General features: G+C 47.6%; 1 protein-coding gene across 3 annotated transcripts in view; it reads left to right on the top strand.

The window, feature by feature from the left end:
• LOC112571956 (SLIT-ROBO Rho GTPase-activating protein 3-like) overlaps nt 1-24,848 on the top strand; it is a 93,428-nt gene that overhangs the window by 14,753 nt on the left and 53,827 nt on the right. The window contains exon 1 of one of the 3 annotated variants that reach the window (XM_025251386.1): nt 6,277-6,352. The exons of 1 other annotated variant lie outside the window; for it this stretch is intronic. In XM_025251386.1, coding sequence (XP_025107171.1) covers nt 6,292-6,352 — 61 coding nt within the window. In that variant the 5' untranslated portion in view covers nt 6,277-6,291. Of the gene's footprint in view, nt 1-6,276; nt 6,353-16,554; nt 17,205-24,848 lie in introns of those variants that run through there. One more of the 3 variants, XM_025251384.1, reaches the window with a different exon arrangement.

Genomic DNA, 24,848 nt, shown 5'->3' with positions numbered 1-24,848 from the left:
AGCCTGTATATGTATACACTCATGTACTGGATAAGATGTTTGGGTCAGTGACGGACCACTTTCACGACTGTGGTCTCATTAGATTAGATTATAATGTAACTGAGCAACTCCTGTCGCCTGGTGAGGCCGTGACGACATTGCACACGGCACTACTGGCGTGTTGATGTGATGCTGGTGTACATAAGCCTGCTGCGCTGCCAGTCGCATAAATGTACAGCACACGATGCTTGATAATGATAGCAAGGAACTAGGCATGTGTTAGTAAACTTTTTGATGTTCGCACTACCCCCAGCTACACATTTCTCATATCTCCACACGACTTGTGTCTGTACGACCGAAAGTAGTCGGACTGGGTAGCCTGTTTACTATACACATCTTACCTAAACTTCGTCAATATCGTATATTCATCGGGAAACAAGTAGTCAATGTGTAAATTGTGTACATATTCTATGTACACTCCATGGGCGCTCTGCAAGGCGACTGCAGGTCATTCCATGTTTCAGTGGCAGTTAACGAGGGAGTGTGTATGCGTGTGGGTGGAGGAGGAGGTAGGCGAGAGGATGGAGAGAGAGATCGATGAAATATCTGTACAAGGTGTTCGTGTGGCCAGGATGGTGTGCACCTCGTCGCATTGTCAGAACCCTGTGTGTGTTAGTTTCCCGTGCTAACCACCTACGTTTCCTCCTGTGTTTAGAATCACTTTGCAGAAATGAAGTTTTTTCGCACGTGCCTCTCCTTCCAGTCTCGCGCTCGCTCAGTGTGTGTGTGGACAGGAGAGGTTAGTACTCGGTAAACATTTTTAGTGCCGTGCTACGGCGCAATGTGACAGGCCAATGTGTGGTACAGACGCCAAGGACTCGGAAGATGTGCGCCATTACCGTAGCTCTGATAAACTAGACATGTGTACGAGAGAGATGGACAGACTGGACACAATCACAGACTCGCAGCAAGAAAAGCCCTTGAGACTTCCGTTCTTCGTGGGTCGTTTGGGTCTGCGAATTCCTACAGGTGTTACAGAAATTGTTCTGTCTATAAAATAATTTCTGTCGGTACTTTAATTTTGAGCTCCGCGGGGTTCGTTTGCTTAGCTGTCGCAATGCACGTGAGGTGAATGACGCATGCAGTCCTGCGCGTTGACTCATTGGTGTGGCGACACGCAAACCCGTGCGACCTGCACCTTGCCCACTGCAGTGTATTATTAAAGACAGAACTCGCAGATATTCGCATGGCATCCTCGATGCGAGTTGAGTGTGGCCTGGAACCGGAAGAAGCTGTCCGTCCTGTCTGGTTCCCACCCCTACAACACACGAGAACATGGACGTGCTAATTTGGAGTTGGAGTGTATTTTGTTTGCATGGACGAGCCCTGTTATCCTCGTGCGCGTGAGAGATTTGCGTGGCCCTGCTCGCATGCAAAACCTGTCCGCGCACAGTCCGTGACCGTGATGATGTCGTCTCTTCGTCACCTGCAGGCTGGGAGGGGTAGGATGCGAGGGGGCTGACCTGACATTCCGGCGGCGCGTCAAAGCTTTGTAATCGCCAAACCGCTGACTTCCTGCGGTCAAGTGTCGACGGCCGACCCCTACTTCCTTCTGTCTGAACGCTTGTCAGCCTAGCGCCGGGGCGCGAGCGTTCGCGTCACACAGCTGACGCGGCAGTTAGCAACAGCTGTTCAAAGACCAGCTGTAAAATGCATCGATCCTAGCTGTGCTTCTTCCTACCTTTCTACCCCCATCCTCGTCTCCACCTCACAACACCGATTCCCTTGTGAGCGGTGACTAACATGGGTGTTGATTATATGCCGGCTGCCAGTTGTTGCAGACTGAATCCAATTTGGCAGGAGGGTTTTTTCTTGTAACCCCAAGTTCATCAAGACGGGATCCCCGGTGATCCAGTGGGTCCCCACCAGACCGAGATGTGTCGTTCCGAGGAACATTTAACCTTTTTTCGGCGTTGATGTGCGTGGGTGCGTGCGCGAAATCTTTTTCTTCAAGCTTGCGTGCATTTACATGTTCACGGAGACTGCCTTAAATTCTTTGTTGTTGGTATGTTCTTCTTGTCATTGTTGCTGCTGCTGTTGGTGGTAGTGGTTGTCTATTTCCTTGCGCTGCTGTCTAGAAAACGGAAGTGTGGGGTTTGTTTTTTTGTTTGTTTTTTTTTTTCCACTGGAAGCACAAGAGACGAGAACATCCAGACAACCAAAACGAAAAAAGAAGATCCGTATCTTTATTTGTCACTCACACAGGTATTCACAAATAACAAAACCTATATTGATGTAAAACAGTTCCTTCTTTTTTTGTGTGTGTGTTTTTTTTTTACCCCAGTCTGTGTACTTACGTTTCTCTAATTTCCTAGTTTTTGTTTTGTTTTTTTGCGGGGGTCGGGGTCGGGGACAGATTGTTGGTGATTGTTTTTTGATAACATAATAAAACATGCACCATTTCAGACCGAAAAAAAATGTATTCACACAGACGCTAGCAGTAAGTGCAGTAATAATCAGTAATAATAATGTTGTGACAGTAGCAATTTAAAAAAAAAACTGCCGTAATGTCACTACGTTCAGACTTTCCTCAACTGACGACAGATTGAACTACACAATGTTTGTGAAAATGTACTTTGATTGGTTGAGGCTCTGCATCCGCTGTATCTGTATTCTTTCAAAGAAAATAATTTGCCAGTCTAGTTGAAAGTCTTGCTGGTTTAAAAACAAAAGATGGGTCTTATTTCATGTGGTGCACTTATTCTCGAGCTCAGAAAAGACAAGGAAGGGATCAGCAACAGCAGCAGGGAAATTGACAAGAAGTTGAAAAAGAGGAAATCCTTGAAATGGCACAGGGAAATAATTATCCCCTGCTGATTACTCTCACATGGAGAATGCCAGTTGCAGTGACAAGAAGTAGCAAGCGCTTAGGAGTTCCTTTCAAAAACAAAAAACAAAACAAAAACAAAAAACTAACAAGAATGAGTATCAAGAGCAGAAGCTTTTGAATTCGCTTTAAAGAGGCGAAGTGGGGAGAGTGCCAGCGTTTTCTGCGGCGGATGTGCGGAGGAGATTACATTGCTATTCCGCACCTCCTCTTAAAGGTGAGCACGCGCGGCAACTCCTAAAGGAGTAAACTTTAGTTTCAAGTTCGAATTTTAAATTTTTACGAAAATGTGCATTTAAAAAAGTGAAGTATATTTTTAAACCAGGCAAAATGGCGCGTGCGAAATTACAGGTACAAAGTAAAAAAAAAAAAAATTCTGCATGTAGTCTGCTTGCAAAATGAATAATGAATGCATCAAAGAATGGTTGAAGGTCGATGGGAAATTGTTAAAATGTGTGAAAGAGAGAGGAGGGCGATGTCTGTATTTATACAACTTGTTTATAAACAAAGCCACATATTTATTTTCCCATGATGAAGAACAAGCGTCGTTGGCACGTGATCAGTCATCGTCCCTGCCATGCCGCACGCTGCGCCGTCTTTCTCCTCTTGCTGCAGCACGTTAGCGACTTTCCCTCCTGCACTCGAGCCACTTGACCAGCCTTATTATCAGCTCGCATCCTGTCCTTACTGGCCTGCAGTGCAGCGGTGTCATCGGCATGGCCAGCAGCTTAATAAGTCGCCATTCCCTTCCTGCAGCCTTGCTGCCACTATCCACAGTTTCTACTCTCTCACTCACTTTTGTTATTGTGTTGGTTTGGATTGTTCTGACGATGTGGCATAAGGATGGAGACGGTACAAGAGGCTGGGCTGGCGTGGGTTGTGTAAGAGCCTGCTTATATGGTCGAAAGTGACTGTGTGCGACAATTGGCATGTTCCCGTTGTGTAAACATTTGCCAGATATAGTCACGTTGTTCCCACAGCAGGTCTGCTGAGGAGGTCCTTGAACATTCTTCCTGTCTCGCTACCAAAAAAGTGGCCAGAAACTGTCTAGGGTGAGCGTGCACAGCATTATGGACTTGTTTTAATATGTGATAAGGGAGGGGACAGGCGCTGGCGCAAGGCATCCTGGGACGAGCTGCAGGTCGCCAGCTGCTGATGTGGCCAGGATAACGAGTTTGGTCATGCAGGTGACTTCCACAGGAACAACGTGACTATCAATACATAATTATCGGACCGGCTTCGACCCTGGCTTGCATGCCGACGAAAGATAGAAACTACACCTAGTCACATATTTCCCTCCTCCCAATCCAGCCTACTGGTCGGCTGCTCCCACCCGCAATCTCTTTGTGGTCTCAGCCAGCAGCGACAGTGGTGACGTCCAGTGTGCGGCAAAGAGACAGTTTGAGACAATGGCAGCATGCAGATGGGGAATGGGGCGGAGGGGGAAGAGACGAACTGTCGCGAGGTGTGTGTAGGGGTGGGTGGGGGGGATAGTGGGGTCGGAAGGCCTGCTGACTCATCTTAATTACCGGTAACGACCGTTCCCGTTTCTCTTCTTGCGAGCCTGTGAATGGCGCAGCCTGCAGGTTCACCTCTGCTGGCCACTGGCGGCGCTCAAGGCCCTGAGTCAGGCAGCGCACGAGCCCTGTGGAACCCTGACCGTCAAGCTGGTCTGCGTTGCCAGGTTTTTTAAATGTTGTTTTATTGTCGACAATCAAAAATGCGAGTGACTTCACCACCCACCCTATACATTCATTGCCTCCCCCCCCCCCCACACACACACCCTCAACTGCCACTAGAGGCTACAGCTTGTCATAGTTTGTTGTGTTCACGTGAAGTAAAGTTTTCGTCAGATTAATGTTGATGGAGCAGAAAAGTTGCGCGCGCACAAACACACTGAGTCGTGCACGTACTTAAGTGAGCTGCTGCTTCCGCGTAATGAAGATGCCACATGCTAGAAGTCAGAGTACGAAGTAATTGTGAGAGGGAGGTAGAGTGGAACCATTGAGTTCGCATCGCCTTACGACTGTACTTTAAACTCTTACAGCATCACATTAAGCACGTCTGCCATACCTGTTCTCTCACCACCATCCCACTGCAAACTTGACCCTACAATCGATGTCGCTGCTTGTCATGATCATCTGACTTGGTCCCCAGATGCCCTAAGAGGACTTGGTGGGGTGGAGTGGGTGGGGACAGTTGCAGTACGAAATCTGAAAGAATGGAGCGAAATATCAGCGTGTGTGTAGATGATGGGATAAATAGACTGTGGCTATATAGCCTGACCTCTTGTATGAATGCCATCACTGGCAATTCACAGCCAGTGGCAGGAAGTGGCGGGTCGCGACCCTCAGATGTGTTTGACCGCCAACAGCTGTGACGCACTCTCAAGCACGTTTAGGTGCTGGGGTCAGAACTGTGACGCACACAGTGCTAGAGAGCCAGCAGCAGCGGGAGGGTGACGTTGACTGACAGACAGGGTTGTGGGTGTCAGTCCAAGTGGCGCACACGCCCGGCCGTCTTCTGTACCCGCTTGTCTGACATTTCCACAGCCACCCGAGCTGTCGATGACGCTGCAGTGAAATACCAGAGTTTGGTGTGCCGTGTTCGCATGCGCACCCAGTGTAGAAATGATACTTCTGCGGGGAGAAAGTATTTTTGTTTTATTTTGTTTCTGGCACATTTATCACATCGAAAACATCGTGGGTGCTCTTTAGACTGGAGGTTTGTAGGCCTCCGGGCTGGTTTGTAAAGGCCGCTCATGCCTGAGCCTCTGAAGTGATGACATGCAAATCCTTTCATGCAGCCGTTTCTTGTCGCAGAATTATGGTAACTCTTACTTCCAACGCTCCGTGACTCTAAAATCCCCTCCCCCTTCCTACCAACAAGCTCTTTGTACTGCGGTGCATGAAGGAGGGGGGATGACACCGGCCTGCAGGACCGGGGTGAAAACTCTCGGACCGTCAGAGTCTTTGTCAAGTGAGTCATGGCGCTGCACCAAAGACTGGGCAGTGGGCAGACAACTTGTCTTGCAGGTAGAGGGACTACTCTGTCGGGTACGCGCGTATCTGTGGTCGGCCTGCACTGCTCGCTAGTAACTTCCGTCTTGCACCCATGCTCAGCCAGCGTCTTTCTTCCTCCCTTCTCTCTTTCTCTCTCACCCAGTTTCTCTCTTGTTCTCTCTCTCTCTGTATCGTTGTCTCTTTCTCCTTGCTGTCTCGTCCGCGATAGACGCTTCTCGATTAGGAAGTGCGAAGATACTCAGGATCCTGCTATCTTTATCAGCAGGAAAGAGGTTGTACCATATTTTTAAAAAAAATCTTCGACAGAAGGATCATGTGACCGTGGCTGCCTCCTATTTCGCTTTCTCTAGTCATTTCTACATCCTACTCGCGACATAACCCCTGCTCCGCGTTGGCCTGACGATGTTCAAATCGAGAAAAGAGCATTTCAGTGTCGTAGACGAATGCATTGTGGAACTAAAAGGTAGGAGTCTTTTTTTCACAGTATTGTGCCTGGCTATATTTATAGACTCGTGCATATATATATATCACGGTATTTACGCTCGTTTTGTCGGCACCGGCCGACATGCTAGCGATGCAGATCAGCCCCGCTTTGTCTAGTACTGTAGCAGAAAAGTTCTTACAAAAGCAGCCAGTCTGACTTTTGACATGGTTGTGAGTGTGACTAACCCCTGTTGTTACAGCAGGTATAATTATGTGAGAGCATTTTGTCAGTGTTGCTGCTGTTTGTACTGCTGTACAACAGATGATGTTGCAGCAAACATAACGATGTAGGATTACATCTCCAGAGAAGCGCTTGCTTTCTGACTTATTGGAGATGTGTGTGTGTTGGGGGGATACACTATGCGAGAAATGTGCTTCCGTATGGACCAGGCGTGACGCCTGGCCTGCAGAGAGCCCTACAAGAATCGAAACTTTTCCCCTCGAGCCGGTTCAGTTGAAGTTGGCGGTGGCCGGAGGTTCTTTGTTGGCAGCGGAATTTTTAAAAAAATTCTCCTAGGATGGGATGGGGAATGGAGGTTGGATCAGCTAGTGACATTTTTCCTCGTTGGACGTTTCCTATGATTCTCAAAACTGCTGAGCGCGTGCTGACGTGATGAAGCTGCTGTAGTCCCATCTCACCAGCCCTCAGACATATATTTCAACTCCTCCCCCCATATGTCACTCACTTAATCTCTTGATCCTTCACGGGAGACCTTACAACTGACAGCCGGAACTTGAACCTGCAGATCTGTTAGCAATGTTCTCAAGGCATTCTTTTTTTTTCAATTTACTTCCTTGTGTATAGATTTTTTTTTCTTTTTTCGTGGTGAAACTTGTGTGTGTGAGAGTGAGAGTACCAATGACAACTAGATCATTCTCGTTTAGTCATTATTTTTGTGATAGTTGATTTAATTAAGTTTGCTCTTCTATGTTCTTGAGAGCATGCCTCGGACTTCTAGGTTTTCATTGATTATGAAAGGGGAAAGGCTGTTTTCTTCATGTCTGCCCCAGAGTTTTTCTGCTAGTGTGGCTCCCTGAGGCCGCAGGTCTGCCCGTGCCTGTCTGTGTAGTGGGCAGAAGCTGCAGGACATGCTCAGGGACCAGTGGACCCGACTCGCATGGACAGTTTTTAGAGAATGACACTAATGACACGATACATACATACATGCGCTGAGCGTCCACATGAGCTCCGCAAGGGGATCTGAACCCAGGACTACAATCCTCGCTCACGATTCTAAAAGCTCTCTTTTTACCGCTTTTACCGCTCCATTCGCCTTTTTCTTACCACCGTCTGAACTTTCATCATGTTCTTCCGACAACCTTCTTCATCGCACCATCAGCAGCCTACCGCCTCACAGGAAGGTCAGTCGTACTTCCTGTCTAGCCATTACGTCGACCGCCACCAGGAAAAACGAAATCCACGTGGAGCCGGTAGATTGGAAGCGAAGCACGCGCACACAGAGTCAGTAAGTGCAATACTAGAGTGTGTATGGAGAGCAAACAGGACGGCGTAGAACCTCGTCGCCTGCCTCACCCGAGGCCGCCTGTCGGCACTTGGTGGACCATTACATGGGGAGTCTGACGCCATTTGATGCAGGATTGTCTGCGATGTTCTGCGGACTCAGCACATAGCGCACGAAAGAAAGCAAGACAGAGGGACAGAACGGGATTTCACCAATTGTAGATAGGTTGGGGTAAGCGGATGTAAAAAGTGTGAAATGTTTTGCTGCTTCAACTCGCCAACATGTCTGGATGAAAGTGAGGTGCGGAGGTGTCCGCCGAAAGTCAGCAGCTAGCAGGCTCTGACCTACGTGAACTTTTGTCACTAATTTGTGCGAGTGGCATCGCACGCTCGCGCACGGGAGGGAAGAGGTATGGGGTCCGGGAAGGCGAGTGCTCAGACAGGTGCACTTATGTGGCAACTCCAGCGTTCAGAAGATGGGAATTTTCTCCGTTTGAAGAGAAAAATCCTCAGGAAGTCTATCACGAGTGGAGGTCAATACGTGGTTGATAAGATTGAACTCGACACGCTGCGCGTGATGTCCGATCAACAACCGAGACCCCGATTGCTCAGAGGCTTCGAAGACCGGTGGCTGCATCGTGAGCTGTAGAAACACACTTTGCGAGCCAGCCATTTTCTGCTGTACGTGGTCGTCGGTGTTAAACGCCGTGTCAGCAACGATATACCATCTCTCTCACACCCACACATAGCAAACAGAGGTTGACCCGTTCAATAGGTCTTGGTTTTGATTTGGTAAATATAGCACACGGGCAACATGGTAAAATGTCGGAAAGAATTCTGACAATGTGTGGAATATATAACTGTGGAATATTCCTTTTTTTTTTGGGGGGGGGTTTTTTATACCTGTAAGCATAGACACCATAAAACGCACATCTTACCCTTCCGGTATAACACCATCAATCCTCTGACCCAAACTTTCTGCTATCGGTTCCATCACAACAAGTACTATGGTCTCTATAGTCCGGCGCCTGGACATCATTGTTGTTGAAATGGTAACTGTAAGTCTTTTGCTTGATTTTTGTGGTTTCACAGCTGTTATCGAAGGCAGCGTAACCCCAAGACATTGGAGGCTGAGCGAGGGGGGAGAGAGAAGAAGGCTGGATTAGCGGCGAAATCTCTTGACGCAGGCGTGTTCCCCGGCATGTAACATGGTTGCCGGCTGGAATGAGTTTTGCAGGCAATGGGCCCCCGGAATGTTGTCTTGTGTGCTTTTGCCGAGGCGCAGCGCTGCAGACGTTGTGTGTTGTTGCATATGTGTGTGTGTGCGTGTGCTCCACTCACCCCGTTTCCTATTGCACAGATGGCAGATGATGTTGATCCACGGCCTAAAGCATAAAAAAGGAAAAGCTAACCACAGCTGTCTACACACAGACATGAGTATGGAGATGGGGGATCTCGGAGGATAATCAGGGGAGCAGAGGGCAGAGGCGGGGAGCGGGTGGCACGGGGGGGGGGGTCACTGGTGCTCGTTCTTGTGGGCATCCCGGCGAGGGGCGGAGCCTGAGAATACAGAATTTTCTCTATTTTTACTCTCTCCCCACCTAGTCGTCTATTCTTTCTTCACTTGTAAACTGCTCCCCCCAGTACCTTATGTATATAAGGGTTACCCGTTAAAGGCTTCTAAAATTATTTGTTTGTAGTTGTAGCATCAGCACTACTGATGCTTCAGCTTTCACCTCGGGACATAAGTGAAGACGATTCACCCCATGACCTCTGATTTTCTTGGATATGTTTGAAGGCTTGATATAATCCCTATTACTTTATGATATATACAAGAGGATGACGATTTTAAATGCGTTCATATTCTTTTACAAACATGCTATACTCTGATTGTAATAGTAAAACAAAAGATAACAGCTACACACTGGGGGTTCGATGAGGCGGAATGATAAAGGGGAGAACATAAGCATTACGTGTTTCTAGTTTCAGGAGTGCAGTTGCTTCCCTTAGGTCAAGTCGACAAAGTGTGCGTATACATGTAGTCTATAAAGTGGTCCCGCCTTCCTATCGAGTTTATTCCCCTCATCAATATTATAATTAAACGACGTCAGGTGAGGATTTACTCTGTGTGTAGTGGAGTGGTGAAGGGACATTTAAAAGGAAGAGATAGTAATTTAAGAAATATAATTTCACGCACACCCAGATTGGGGAGTAGAAGAGATATGTATGCACATCTAAACATACACATTCGAGTCGATTCAATTTTGTTTTTTCGTTGGGGCACCATCTGTCAGTATTTTTTTTTTCCTGTCAGCTTCCCTCTGCCATCAGACTGACATTTACGAGCAATAAGGTGCAGCAACGAACCGTGGTTTGGGGAAGTAGATTCTGCTGATACGCGCGAGCGACTTTTTCCTGTGACGTGGTGTGTTGATCGCCGTGTATGTTCACATGTTTGTGGGACTGGCGTCCTTCTCATGCGTGTATGTTTTCGTTCTTTTTGTCACCCCGCTGCAGAGTCATTTTTTTTTTTTTTATTTCACGGTGGTGAGGTGAAGACTATGATCAGATTTGACCTGCAGGTTATACGTTTTACTGTAGCTTGGTGATCGGACATATGGGTGGTGTGGTACGTTGCTGCGCGAGAGGTTGACAGTGCGTACGGAGCACAGTGGAAATGCTCACTTACTGTTTGAGATTTTCTCACTACAAAAAAGCAACAACACTCGCTTTTCATTCAAGACTCGGAGTGTAGCACGTGTATTGGAGAGTGCGCGTTCGTGCATGTGTGTGTGGTGTGTGTGTTTCGCGCTTGTGCTGACGTATAATTTTAATTTTGACTTGTTTTTCCCAGTGTAAGATAAACTGATTTAACAGCTTTGATGAGTATATTTTATTACACTCATCCCCAAACTGCTTGGCCTATGCTAGGAAGGAGATGTTAAATCGAGTTGGCTTGGGAAGAACGCCGTCAGGGGTTGACAGTAGGTCGGTGAAGGCGAGTCTGTGGGCGCAGTTGCTGGATTAGCTTTATGGCAGGCCCACGAACATTGTCATGAACACCTTTATTATCAGCAGAAGGGAGACAGTGGGAGTCGGCTGTGTGAACTATGTGAACGTTCCCTTGCACGCTACTGAAGCACGTACCGTCCAGATCAATCACATCCGCCAGTTCTGTCAGGCTGCTTCCGGCCAAATAATAAACTAAAGAGAAAGGGTACTGTCTATAGTTGGTTGCAATAGTCGCTCAGACTGAAATAGATTGTACATCACCGGAATTGTCATTATGGCGACATGCCGTAAAGTGTGGTAGCAGTAATTAATGCGCTTTGCATTTTGCTTAGCCGAGCAAGACCTGCGAGCGAACTGTAAGGGTCCGCGGAGCATTTTAGTTCCGTTCTTTCCTTGTATGTTCTGCTGCCTGTTTCTGTTGTGTAACCGTTATTGACAGACACGTTTTCGAATGAGACAACCTCGACCTTGAGCAGTTTATAGGACTAGGGTCGCAAGATGCATGACAGCTCAGATCATCAAGGAACATCCGCCCGGACTGCCGGCGACAAGACTCGGCGAAAGTGGTTGCCTTTGTGTCAGAGTGTGTTGGTTTGTCCCTTCGTGGGCCGGTTTTTCTGTGGGGCCAGAACCGATGGTCCTGCTGCATGTCAGCGGAGTGAAGCAGGGCTTTTAATGATGTCGGTATGCGGGATGCTTCCAGCTGGGCGTCGACTGTGTCCTACCCCCCCCCTTTTTTTTCATTATTGTGATGGTGAAGAGATGGCGAGCTTTCCGATAAATTCATTTTGACACCACACCTAAAAATAAGGAAACATGGTCTGACGAGACGGCATAAACATTTCCTGGGAGAGTTCTTCCTGTCAGCAGTTTTTGTCTGCTGACCTGCCGTGGGCGACGCGGGGATTGCCGTGCTCATGAGCATCATACTCAGCTTGCGCATGCTGTTAGCAAGTCGGCCGTTAGCAGTTACCCCACTGGGCCAGTTGATGGCCGAGATCAGTTTTCTCTCGCTGTAAAGCAGCAGGTCGCTGGATCTGGAGGAGGCGGTAATAACCCAGTCATTATGGTGATGAGCTTACCACATTCACATCGCGTGCTGTCATGTGACAGCTTAACTCACGTGACACTGCCATATCTTGTGGCAAATTTAGTCATGGCGTATGACGAACGTTTAGATCAGTCTTACAGAGAACTTTGCCCTTGTCTGTCTGTGGCTTGGTGTGAGTAGCAATCCATCTAGCGACACACTCACACAGATATGCAAATGAGCAGACTGTCATTCACTCTCCTGCTGTCATCGTGCACTGACAGAAGTCGGGCTGCATTCCTTCGCACTCAGTAATTACATGGTGTAACGGGTGAGGGTTTGTACTTTGCTCACATTTCACTCCCGCAGACGCAGGCTACTCAAGGAGAAGGTAGTGTCGCTAGTGTGCCAGCAAAAGGTTAACATCGCGAGGTCTCCAGGGCTTTCGTGATTTCCGTGCCAGACGACCGGAGATGGCCTTAGCGTAGGTGATGCGGGTGAAGGGGGAAAGGGGAGAACATTGGAATTGGAAACAAAAGATGCTTTGGAAGGCGTCATGTGTCGCTTGTAGGAAAAATTGTTCTTGTCTTCGCTTTTGTTTTACCAGTTTAGTTGTTGACTGCTGTGAATACTGGGTACGTACGAGGCCGGGGTGTACATAGAAGGGTGAAGTCACAAAGTTATCGCATATACAGTGATACCTCGGTTCTCGAACATAATTCGTTCCGGTGAGGACGGTCGAGAACCAAATTGTTGAGAACACGAAGCAATGAAAAACCCATAGGGAAAATAATGGAAACTGGATTAATTCGTTCCAAGCCCCAGAAAATGCCTATTTACTAGCCTAATACTTTGTATTTATAATTATATGTAGAAAACATGAGTCTCAACAAGAAAATAAGAAATAAAAGTGTATTTATTAAAACAAAAAACAAACAAAAAATTTTAAAATGTACTGTACAGTACAGAACAGTAAATTGTGTTTCATTTACTGTACCTGTACCAAACTTTATGGCAGGAGGGAATGAATGTGGAGGGAGTAGGGAAGGGATGGTTATTGTTTTTGTCACAGAAGGGGAGTCCTCTTCAATTATAAAACCAGAGGGTAACTGCTCTTCATGTGGTTCGTTCTCTGTATCTTTTGCTGAGGAGAATCAGAATCTTGCTCTGCAGTTGCAGATTGTCTGATTTCTTTACGGAAGAATTTGTCAATGTGTTTGCTGTTTTTTTCTTCCTTTTGCAAATTTTGCGGAAAGTGGACATAACATTGTCATTAAAAATGTTAACTGCTCTAGTTTGCTAGCCACTTATCAGGGTGAGTTGTTCAACAAAATTTGCGATTTTCTGCCCATTTTGCACACATTTCATGACTCTCTCCACAAAAACGTGACTCTCTCTCTCTCTGCCACTCACACTGATGACGCAAGCAAGGCGCGCTGGGCAGAATGAACGCCATTCGGCTCAACTCGGCTCATCTCGGATGTTCGAGTTCCAAATACAGTGATACCTCGGTTCTCGAACATAATTCGTTCCGGGAGGACGGTCGAGAACCAAATTGTTCGAGAACCGAAGCAATGAAACCCATAGGAATAATGAAACTGGATTAATTCGTTCCAAGCCCCAGAAAATGCCTATTTACTGGCCTAATTTGTATATAATATGTAGAAAAACATGAGTCTCAACAAGAAATAAGAAATAAAAGTGTATTTATTAAAACAACAAAAAAATAATAATAAAATGTACTGTACAGTACAGTAAATTGTGTTTCATTTACTGTACCTGTACCAAGCTTTATGGCAGGAGGGAATGAATGTGGAGGGAGGAGGGAAGAGGGATGGTTATTGTCACTGATGACGAAAGCAAGGCGCGCTGGGCCGAATGAACGCCATTCCGCTCAACTCGGCTCATCTCGGATGTTCGGATGTTCGAGTTCCAAATATTTGTTCGAATTCCAAGACAAAATTTTCTCGAATATCCTGGTCGAATACCGATTTGGTCGAAAGTCAAGGCGTTCGAGAACCGAGGTATCACTGTATTTGTTCGGATTCCAAGACAAAATTTTCTCGAATTTCCTGGTCGAATACCGATTTGGTCGAAAGTCAAGGCGTTCGAGAACCGAGGTATCACTGTACTAGGATACCCCTCCCTTTTGGTGCTTCATGAATACAACTCAAAATCTACTCAACAATTATGATTACCAACCGATTGTCAAGTTTTATTTATTTAGTGTAAGATAAATTTCCTTGTAGAGAAACGACCCTGCCCATACACGTGACGAGTAAGTGCTGTAGTGGATGCAGGGCCGGTCACATTGCACAAAGTTACAGTTAGACCATAAGGCTTCAAGGACAGGCCTTGTTTAGAAAGCAGACTTGAAGGAACAATCGAGGCTAGTGTATACTGTATAATACATTTGGTTCCGTTTCCACGTGCACCAAGCCGGATGCTGGCCGTCTGGTGATGATGCCATTGATGGTGGGGTTGATTTACCTACGAGGAAAGTGTTTCTAACACGGCGATTTCAGACTGAAAAGAGGAATGAATAAATGGGTGATGGGGTAGGGGAAGGAGAAGAAACCAAAAAAACCCACAGAGCCTATAGCCATCCCCCCACCCCGGTCTCCGAAATTCTTGGCGAGGACAACTAGGCGTTGCGAGCGGGCGGTCACGCCACGTCCTTGACCCGAGGACCTCACAGCCAAAGCATTGAGCTAACGGGACTCCCAAGATCGTTATCGCTGGGCATTCGACAGCGCTGACGACACTGACCCTTGGACTGCACCCCGCCCGCTCTTTGATAGAGCAGGAGTGCGTTGTCAGATGACCTATGGCACGCTCCGTGCTGGTGAGTCGAGAGTGACTTGTGTTCACCGGACACTGAGTGTCGTCTGAGAGGCGCCCTTCCCTTGCTGTCGTCTTTCGGGGAGAGGAGGAGCCTTCCCTGTCGTCAGCCATCACTCGCCTCCCGCACTCTCGCTCATCTGCCAACGCCGCGCCGCCACAACGAAGGATGACAATGCCGCGCGGTGTCGCGTCCTGCATTAAAAGAATGAATGGTAGACTATGGCACTATGCTGTGCGCCGCTTCCTATCCCGCCATGTTCATTCCTTATTTGTTTCACGAACCCAGTTACTTTTTTAAAAATTTTTATTTTTTAGTTCTTGCACCAGATCCATAATTGTGAGCACCTTTGTCTCAGTTTTTTCGTAACAACTGTAGTTTGGCATCCTCCTCCTCATCATCATCACTGTTATTGTTTTTACGTTGTCATAATGCCTCTGTATTAATTATCTTGTAATCATAGATATATCTGTCCAGTGGCGTAGGAAGATGTTCATGTTTTGGGGTGGTGGTGGTGGTGAGTGAGAGAGGGCAAACTGCAGGCTGACAGTGAACGGCGTTAATTGCCTCCTTAGTATCTTTTTTTGAGGTTCGGCTGCAACCCTCTTACCCCAAATCCTGCTCTACCGCCGTGTCTCATCTGAACGAAAGGGGAGACTGGTAGCATTGTGAGGTTTCTCGTCTGCGCGTCCCCACATCCTTTTGCAAAACCACCCACACCCCGGATCCCCTGGGTTGCCGCGTAACGTACATTGATTACTGATGTCCATTGTTAGAACCATCCTTAACAGAGAGGCTCCATGTTCTATGTGCATTTCTACAACCTTCTTTAGATGAGGCCCCTAGAGATACCTCCCGACTCCTGGAAACCATGTAAACATGTTTTTCTTAGCCATCACTTTTGAATATATTTACCTTCCACTCTCCTTATGTTTACTACTAATTATTTATATAGTACTTAGTTACTTTATTTTTTCTCCGTAAAGGGCGAGGGCTAAATGGAAAAAAGCATATACTTGCTTATTTTCCCTCTCGTTAATAAAGAGTTGGCATTGTCATTTATGTTCTGTCCGTTGGCCACGCGCAGACCCCGCCGCACGTCAGCTGCTAGACATGCCAGTTAGCCGACTCTCTCCATCAGCAACTTTTATCTCGCCTAAACATCCCCCTCCACCAATGTGCCCCCACACCTCCCACACACACTCTCGGCCTCCCCCATTGATTTTAAAATGAACTTCCCCCATCAAGCGGCCACATCTCGCTGGCTGGCTGTCGGCCACCTTTCGCCGACATAATGCTGTAGTTGTCTTTCCTCTTCTTGTGTTCGGAGAACATTCGAGTGGCTTACTTTGTGATCAGCTTGTGACGGCCACGCGCTTGTGGATCATAGATCTTGTGCTGTGCTGCTGTGTGTGTGACGTGTACACACAACCCGTGTGTGTGTGTGACGTATGCACACAACTCGCCGGACACAGTACCACCGTTTTTAAAACAAAACATCAAATGATGCCATACTGTAGTATAATGTTGACCTGCTTACCCGAGGACTGAACGTCGTCGATGCTGGGGGTAGGTGGGTGAGAGAATAAGTCTTTGATGACAGGGAGTGGGACACAGTTCTTTTGTTCTTCTTGCTGCTTCTTCCCCCCCATTAACCCCCAATACCCACCCACCCCGCTTGCTGCTCAGACTGTCAAGATAGGCTGAACCTTGAGTGTGTCGCGTGTTTCGACTGTCGCTGGAAGACAAGAGACGTGCAGCAGGAACAGGAAGAAGGATCCCAGCTGAGTTGTCACTCCTCGCTGCGCGTGCGTGCGTGTGTGTGTGTGAGAGCGCGCGCGCGCGCGGGGCGCTGGTGCGTGCGAGCGTGTGGCAAGTGTCAGCTCCGGTCACACGACGAGTCGTGAGGGACCCCCGCTTCCCGTGGTGCGTGTTTGGCGGCAGAGTCTCTCGCTCGCTGGCGACCCCGTGACACCGGCGAGGCTGTTGTTTGCGACACACACACACCGAACGCTCGCTCCACTGGCGACCGGCACGGTGCGACCTCCGCTCGCTAGCAAATGGCGCCGACACCTAAGGTGTGGGTCCCGCTCTCGCGGACGAATTCAAACGTCGTCGCCACTACCACCAACGTCAGCCTCAACCAACAGCCGTGATCCTCGCCTTTTCTTCTGTTGTGGATTAACCGGTCACTTGTCCTGTGAGTGAAGCTCGCATACTACAGGGATTGAGCACACTTCCACGGATTGTGATTATCTTTAGGAGGGAAAGTGATTTACTACTATACCTACGTCCTTGTGCTAGTTTGAGAGGCGTTCTAAGAAAAATAAAAGCGTTCACTGTTACACCGGAGGTTGTGTCTTCCGTCGTCAGCAGCATGTCCACTACGCCAACATCCGATCTGGCCGCGCCCTTCCCGATGGGCCGCACGGCCTCCTTGCGCAGGTCTGGACGCAAGAAGACGGGTTTGACGACAGCCAGTGCCAGTAAGTAGTACCCCGCATACTTTTCATTTCAAACGTGCGTGAGAGAGCTAGGGGAGGGGTGTGTGTGTGTTGGGGAGTGACGACTCGCAGCGGACAGGTAAAAAGCCTCAGTGAGTGGAGTTCTAGCGGCGAGCTTATAATCGTTGTTGTTGTTGACAATTTTGATTGGCTCCACAAAACTCGATCAAGGTCATGTTTGACGGGGAGTGAAGAGTAGAGTTGGGGAAGACCATGGAACACTGTTTTTTTTACGAACACATTTAAAAAAAAAATTCACAATGGAGATGCATGGTGCTCTACTTTCGATTGCTAAGGAGTGCTCTGGTTGGTAGGCTGCCGAAAGTGCGCGTGCACCGGATGAAGATAGGAAGAATAAAACGATAGCTTCGCCATCCACTCTCTTCAGCACACATAAACACAGTTGTTTAAATATTGCCAGCTCTTGGACTCGTTTTTTGTTTGTTTTTTTTTTTTTCAAGTTAAGAGCGTGGGTGCAGCTGTGTGGTCGAGTCGCTTACCGCAGGACCTGTAGGGACTGGTAGTGCGTAATTAGCGTGTAACTACCGCCAGCCCCAGCGCTGGGCGAGGTCGAAGCCACACCAGTTTTGTTTTTTTCGGGAGGAAGGGACTCGCACAATGTTTTCCTGCATTGTTGAACGTCGAAACCCACTTCTTGGCTGCTACTTCACGCCCTACTTTTGTACTCCCGTCTGCCCCCGGTAATTAGGTGTTCGAAACTCTCGTTACAGACACGTTACGCTCGCGCGTGTGTTTGTATGTATGCGTGTGTAAACAATGTTAGTACACATCTATGATTGCGCCTAGAATAGAGCATATAGCTGAATCTAGGCATTGTCACCGCTTAACAATGTAAACCTTGAAAAAAACATGCTCGCTTTGTAGAAAACAAAACACTGCAGGAAACGCACAACATAAATCGAAGCCCACACACACTAGTTGAGAGGGGGGACAGACAGGGAGGGACAGTCGTGTCCAGACACCCACTGCGGCAACAGCTCTTGTGGACTCATGTTAGCGAAAGAGGTTTGTTGGGGAGGTGTATGTGTTGGAGGGGGTTGCTATTCATGTTTGGCCATGCCTAGCAGAGAAGCAGGATTTCACGGCACCAATATACCAGGATTTGTAGCTTGAATAACTTGACTCGATGCATTGGCACGACTGCCCCACCCCCCATCACACCCCTTCACCCAGCTCCTCGTATCCTCCCCTTTGTCAGATGTTTTTCCCTTGCACCAGCCGCACTCGCTTCAGCAAATTTTGCTGTTTGTTCCCGACTCTTCTTTTTTTTTAAAGATTGTTTGCCTCCTCAAAGAGGTTGTAACATTGAGGAGATGCTTCTGGAGTTTGACAGCCCAAGAAGCTGCAGAAGCTAGAGCAACAAATGCACACATTATGCGCATGAGGTAAGGGAGAGGAGTGTTTGGGGGGATAAGAGAGACCTCGTGTTTTGGAAGGCGATACGTCAATAGAGGGGGTGTGTGTGTGTGTGCAGGGAGTGGGGGAAGGGAAGTGGTTAGCATTCCCTTGTTTCAATCACACACTGGCCGAGCTTTTTTAATCCTGTCATTTCGACCAATTTGCCTTGGTGCACTTGTTTGCAGGTGCATTGGTATCTCCTATCGGAATCTTTATAGTCCTGCCGTTGTCAGTAGCACTTACGCATCTTGTAGCCTTCTCTCTCTCTCACTCCCCCCCCCCAAAAAAAAAATCGCTCTTCTCTCTCTCTCTATTTAAAATCTCAGTTGGATGTAAGTGATCGTTTGTATAAACTCGTGTCACACAGTGTACATGTCCGTCAACATCCTGTTCTAGGTACAGGCCGGTGTGTTATATAATTCATGGGATCTGAATGAGTCAAGTGGCGGGTCGATCGCTACAGGACTTGGCGATGCAATAGAGGAAGAGACTAGAAACGAAGAGGAAATCTTCATACAGCCAGATATATTTGTATCCTGTCTAGGATTGACTTTGATAAATACTCCACCAGGCATGTCAAGACAGACACTAAGGTCACAGCGACTTAATTTAACGGTTTCCAGTTTGACCGAGTTTCCACTTGGTTGGTTCTTGTCGTGCTGGTTGCTGCAGCAGCAGCTGTCGCCGGCAAAGGGGATGGGTTTCATTCAGACTTTTACGACAATGCATAACAGTCTTTCTCTCTTTGTCTCCCCCACCCCACTTGGGCAAACAGGATTGATGAATACCGCACCGAGCAGTTTTCTTTGCCATGACCGGGTGGGGCCTTACTCATTGCAAGAGTAACTGGGCTGAAGGACTGTGCTTATATTTGTTATGCGTGAAATAGGTGAGGCGTGCATCGGTTTTCCAGAGTTACGAAATGCCGTACCGATATGAAGAAACAAAGATGTTTGAGCACAGATGTGAAACTAGCCAGAAACTTGCTTTGTCATGAGTTCTTGCCTACGAGGCACAACGCGGGTATCTCTAGTCACCTCCGCCTCTACCCCTGCTTCCCAGAACGTAATAACTATTAAACGAATGCCAGTTGATGTCAGATAAACCAGCCATCGAGAGCTTGGAAAAAAACTTTTTTGAAGTCATTATTCACCTGGTGTGGAGCTCACGTGACAAGGAGGGGTGTGGAGGGTAGCGGTGACGGAGTGGCGGTAATAACATAGCACTGACATGACTGGCGCAAATGTCAAGAGCTGGGCTGTTTTCAGGTGCACGTCGAGTCGTTCAGTCTTTTCACGAACGGAGGTGCATCTTCTTGTAAAAGGTGACTGGCAACGAGGCAACTCTATCTTTCACCCTGAGATGACATCCTTAGACAAATCACGAATCTGTATGTGTGTGTGTGAGAGAGAGAGAGAGAGAAAATAAATAGATAATATACCGATAGTTCTTTCTTTTATAAGTGTATCGATCCCCTGTCTTATCTGTCTTGACTTCGTAATCGTGAGACGACATTCCCATACACACTCCCTCCTATATACCCCGGTTAATTTAATGCGCCGTGCTGTGTAGTAGTTCATTTGAAATAAACTGTCCTTGTCGAACTAACGCCGTGGAGGTCTCGGAGGAAATATCATTCTTCTGGCCAGTAAATCACGATGTGAGAGACCGTGTGCAGCGCGTCCTGGTTCGCTGTGACTGGCAGGTAGAAGCGCAAGTCGCACCCGGGGTAGAAAACAAGTTTGCTAACAGTTTAAAAAGTAAAAATTAAAAGGGTTGTGGGATGCGTCAGGGGGTGAGAGACTCTACTGCCGTCTCATATGTTATATCGAACGACGTCACAAACCGAAAGTAAGAGTGAGCTGAGATCACAGTACAGTGCGCGAGAAGAGCAGGCGGTGTGCACACAAACGGAAGATCGGGTTGTGATCAAACTATTTGCACCTTGGCCCCTCGCCACCTCTTTGGCTTCTTGCATACCTCGGAGGCTGGAGGGCGGAGCAGGGCTGAGGCACAGGCGAACGGTGCTCCCAGGTGTCGTAAAACTGGGCCTGATCTACCTGCCGATCAGGTGAGCATGACAGGTGTGGCTCGCCCTCTGTCCTCATACCTGTCTCGGCAGGCTGCGCAAGAATGCAGTAACCGTGGCTGGGTGAGTAGTTGGAGGAGGGTGTTGTGAGCGGAGGGGGTGTTAGCAGATTACACCTTTATACAACCATTGTCTTGCCGTGGTCATGGAGTTCATAGGCGGAAGGGCTACTCAAGGGAAGGGGGTGAAACTCTTTAAACCCTTTAAACTGGACAAATATGGATGATCACGTGACCAGGCTTGGCATGAGTGTTTACATGAGGGAGTTTTTACGTACATAAACTTAGTCGATATTTGACCTTTACGAGTTCATCGCGCAAGGCCGCAAATCTCGGAGGATTTATTATGGTTTAATAATAATAAACTCATTTGTATTGTGTATCAGACTCAAGGCGCTTTACATATAAGCATGCAAACACATTATATTAATTTATAAATATAAATAATATAAATATCTTTAATTAATGCATCATATTAAGAGAAGAAATAGAAAAATGTTATTGCTGCGTGCCATGGAACAGGCATTTCCCCTTTTTTTAGTGATCCAACCTGATAGGACCCTAACCCCGTGATACTTAGGGAAGGACAATAACCGGATATCGATGACATGAGAGCACGCTAACCTGTATTATAAACTAGGATGGGACGTCACGGTGCCCCCAACGCATGTGACGCACAAAGAGCTAAGGATTGTCATTCTCTTGTTTACTGCAGCAAGATAAGCTAAGTATCATTCTGTCCCATTACAGCAAGGAGAGTCAAATATCACTCTGCCCCACTCTGTCAAGGAGAGCTCCAGGTACTACAGTATATAACAAGAACAGCTAAGTATCATTGTCTTCCCACTACAGTAACATCATAAACTTACGTCGATTGTCACTATATATCTGAAGGCTGAAGCTTCTAACTACCACCACCATCTTTTCCCTTGCGTCAGAGGCTAAATATAAGTTTACTGCTATTGTTAACAGACATAAATTCTGACCATACCACAATTTTTGACCCCTTTTGAGTTTTCTCAAGTCCTACCTACATGCTTCGAACCGATCATTTTTAGATTTATGGTTTTCTCTGCTAATGCTCGCGGGAGCGCATAATGCGAGCCCCTGAAATTGCAGTCGAGTGAAACAATCACAGGCTTCAGTTGAGTATAATATTAGCAACTTCAGTTAAAACAATCACAGGCTGCAGACGGTTGAAGCAAGCACACTCTGCACTTGGCTGGATTTGAGGAGGTGCACGCACACTTGTGCTAGAGGCGCCCCACTATCTGACGCTGCCGACCCGCCTTCCCCTCCCTCAGCTTCCTCCCTGCAGCCCCCTTACCTCCACTGGTGTTGGAGTGAGAAGACAAAAGTAAATTGTTGGAGCTCATCTTTCACCGCAGTATGCGAAACGCGGCTGAGACGGAATGTTATCTCTCAGAGGTCGTCAGGTAAAGGTAGACGAGCTGTGTGCTTGTCTTGGCCAGTGTGTCGCGCGCCCCGGCACAAAGCAGTGATTTAACTAATGAACATCCGTGAATCAAAGGCCAGTCCGATGCAAAACACCAATGGTCATAGCTATTGAAACAACTGAAAAATTGGTTTACATCCAGTAATATAGCGGCAAGATGTGGAGTAGATATTCCATCCGATCATTAGTTCCTCTCGTGTGTGTGTGTGAGAGAGAGAGGGAGAGAGAAAGGGGGAGGGGTACGTGGAAAACAGCAAAAGACGAAGTAGATTGTCTGACCTAGCAAAGGTCGCCGAGCGGTGAGCAAAAAGGGCGATTCCTTTCGCCTGCTAACCTGCCCAGATGGCAACACTGCTTGTGATGACTTCCAGCATGTCCAGCGCGATGTCATTAGTCTCAACTGGAGTCAACGCGGCATGAAATGCTGGGCGTACAAAGAGAGCTGCCGACTACAGGCCATGTTTCGCATCCATTTGCTGTTAGTGCACGTCTTCATCCAATCTCTCAAGACTTGCACTTTCTTCCCCATCCTCTCGCTCTCTCTCTCTCACAAACAGCAGAACGTTTCGAACCGACAAACATGAGAGAATGGAGAAACTATGCACTCGCCGCCCTTCTCTTGTTGCACGGTGAGCGTCCCCTAAGGCGAGGATGGCTAGTGGAGGTGATGGAGAAGGTGGGGGTATGCCTGTCAGGAGAATTCGGTAGACACGGGATGCGAGCTAGGAACGTCAGCAGCACCCTCGTCCCGAGAGGGTGGAGTGGAGCTGGCTGCAAGGGGAAGTCTTATCTGGCCACCATGCTTGATAATGTGCAAGAAGTTGAAGGCGAGGGGAGCAGAGCGGAGGGGGAAAGTACACAGCCTCACTCGTAACCAGGAAGTGGGTGGCTTTGCAGACGCTGCATCAGATGAAGGCACTCAGCTGCTGCCCCTACCCCCACCCCGAGAAAGTTATTAGAGCTTAGGGAGAGAATAAAACAAGAAATGGTTGCTGGCTGTCGAAGAAAGGAATAAATGTCAGGGACTCTTTTAATCTCAGGCGGCTTGTTGGTTTGCGTTGAAGAATGAGTTTCCGGTGCTGAGCAAGATGGCGAGGCGCGAAGTGAAGATGGCGCCCTGGGTGTTCTGTAAAGATCCGCGCTTCCCTTGACGTTAGTGCATTTACTGACCTCCAGTAAGGCCAGTATCCTCGCCTGCTGTCACCCCAACCCCCAAACCCGGCCCCTAGCAGATTCAAGTCTCGGTTAAAACCAGAGTCAAGGAAACACAATGTCGTTTTCCTCTTTTCTCTACTCGACTCCCCTGACATTTTTAACGGGAGTTTGCTGAGTTAGTTTCACTTGTCGACCGCACCGGGTCGCTGTGATTTTAGACTGTTCCAGACGTGGTCTAAGACAACAACAGGCAGTCTATTAATAGACTGCTTTGTCTGCTACGATGGCGTGCTTTCCTCGGGATGAACGAACGCTTCCTCTAGCTTCGATCGAAAAAGTTCCCTCCTCTGCCTTTGATTGCATTCCTGCAAGGGAGAAGTGCCAGTTTCGATCAGAATGAATCGACTAGGGCTTTACCGTTGTTGTTTAGGCTAAGACAAGTGCAGACATCATCATCGTCGTCGTCGTCGTCGTCGTTCACGCTCAGGCTTAGTAAGTTCATGTCTTTCGTACATTGCTTGATTGGTAGCAGCTGACGAGTAGCTATGCTACCCCGCCGGTACTTAGGGGCCTCCTCTTGGGGGTGGGGAGGGGAAACTGGTTAGACGTAGTGGATGGCAAGGCCCTCCATGAGCGATGGTAAGCAACTCCTGGATGGTATGGCTAGGCCATTCTTTTACTTTAGCCAGCCAGCCTTTCTTTCTTTCATTTGTAATTTTTATTTATTTTACTATTATTTTTTGGTCTCACCTCTGCGTCGACGACCTTCATTATACCATAAAAAACTGTTTTAAAGCCTCGTGCCGGGTCACATGACCAAACTAGACCCGCTTATGCAGCGTCAGTTTTGCCATCCACTGTGAGTTGTTGGTAGTCCATGATGGTGGTGTCCGTGCCCCCTACATACTTCATATTTGTTTGGCTTATGTTCCAGGTACTCAGAGCTATTCGGGTAGTTTAGGGAACTACACATGTTAGAGGTCTTTTATTTAAAAAAAAAGAAAAAGAAATATATGTTCTTAGAGGTAGAATTGGACCAACAGTGTGGAGACAAGTCACAACATTAGCTAAGTAAAACGCAGTCCTATAGAAATGGGTCTTGGTGATGTGCCCTACTTCTCCTTTCTGCTTCCTGCTGCCGACATTAACATTAGTCGGAAATCTCGCGGAACACGAGTAGCGCCGGCAGTTAAGTGTGACTGACAAATGTGTGTCAGTGTCTGTCACACGGTTTGTAACGTTTCTCACCAATTTTTTCCCACACCCCTGATAAACGAGGGAAAAATATGGGACAGAGAGACGCACACACACAAGTCGTACTTACGCTACCCTGATTAAACCATTTTTATTACAACACGTGAATTGTTTTCACGTTCACCGAGTTTTAAAACTGCTGTTGTTTGTATTGTTATATATGGCTTAGCTGGCAGTGTGACAAAGATTAGTGATGCTCGACTTTGCGCAAGGAAACGTAACTCAGGGCTACTTCTGGGCTCAGACAGACCCTT

Source organism: Pomacea canaliculata, linkage group LG9 (genome assembly GCF_003073045.1).
Source record: "Pomacea canaliculata isolate SZHN2017 linkage group LG9, ASM307304v1, whole genome shotgun sequence".
In the NCBI taxonomy this organism is placed as follows: Eukaryota; Metazoa; Mollusca; class Gastropoda; order Architaenioglossa; family Ampullariidae; genus Pomacea; species Pomacea canaliculata.
Note: the sequence above shows the minus strand (reverse complement) of the source record. Positions and strands in the feature narration are given on the sequence as shown.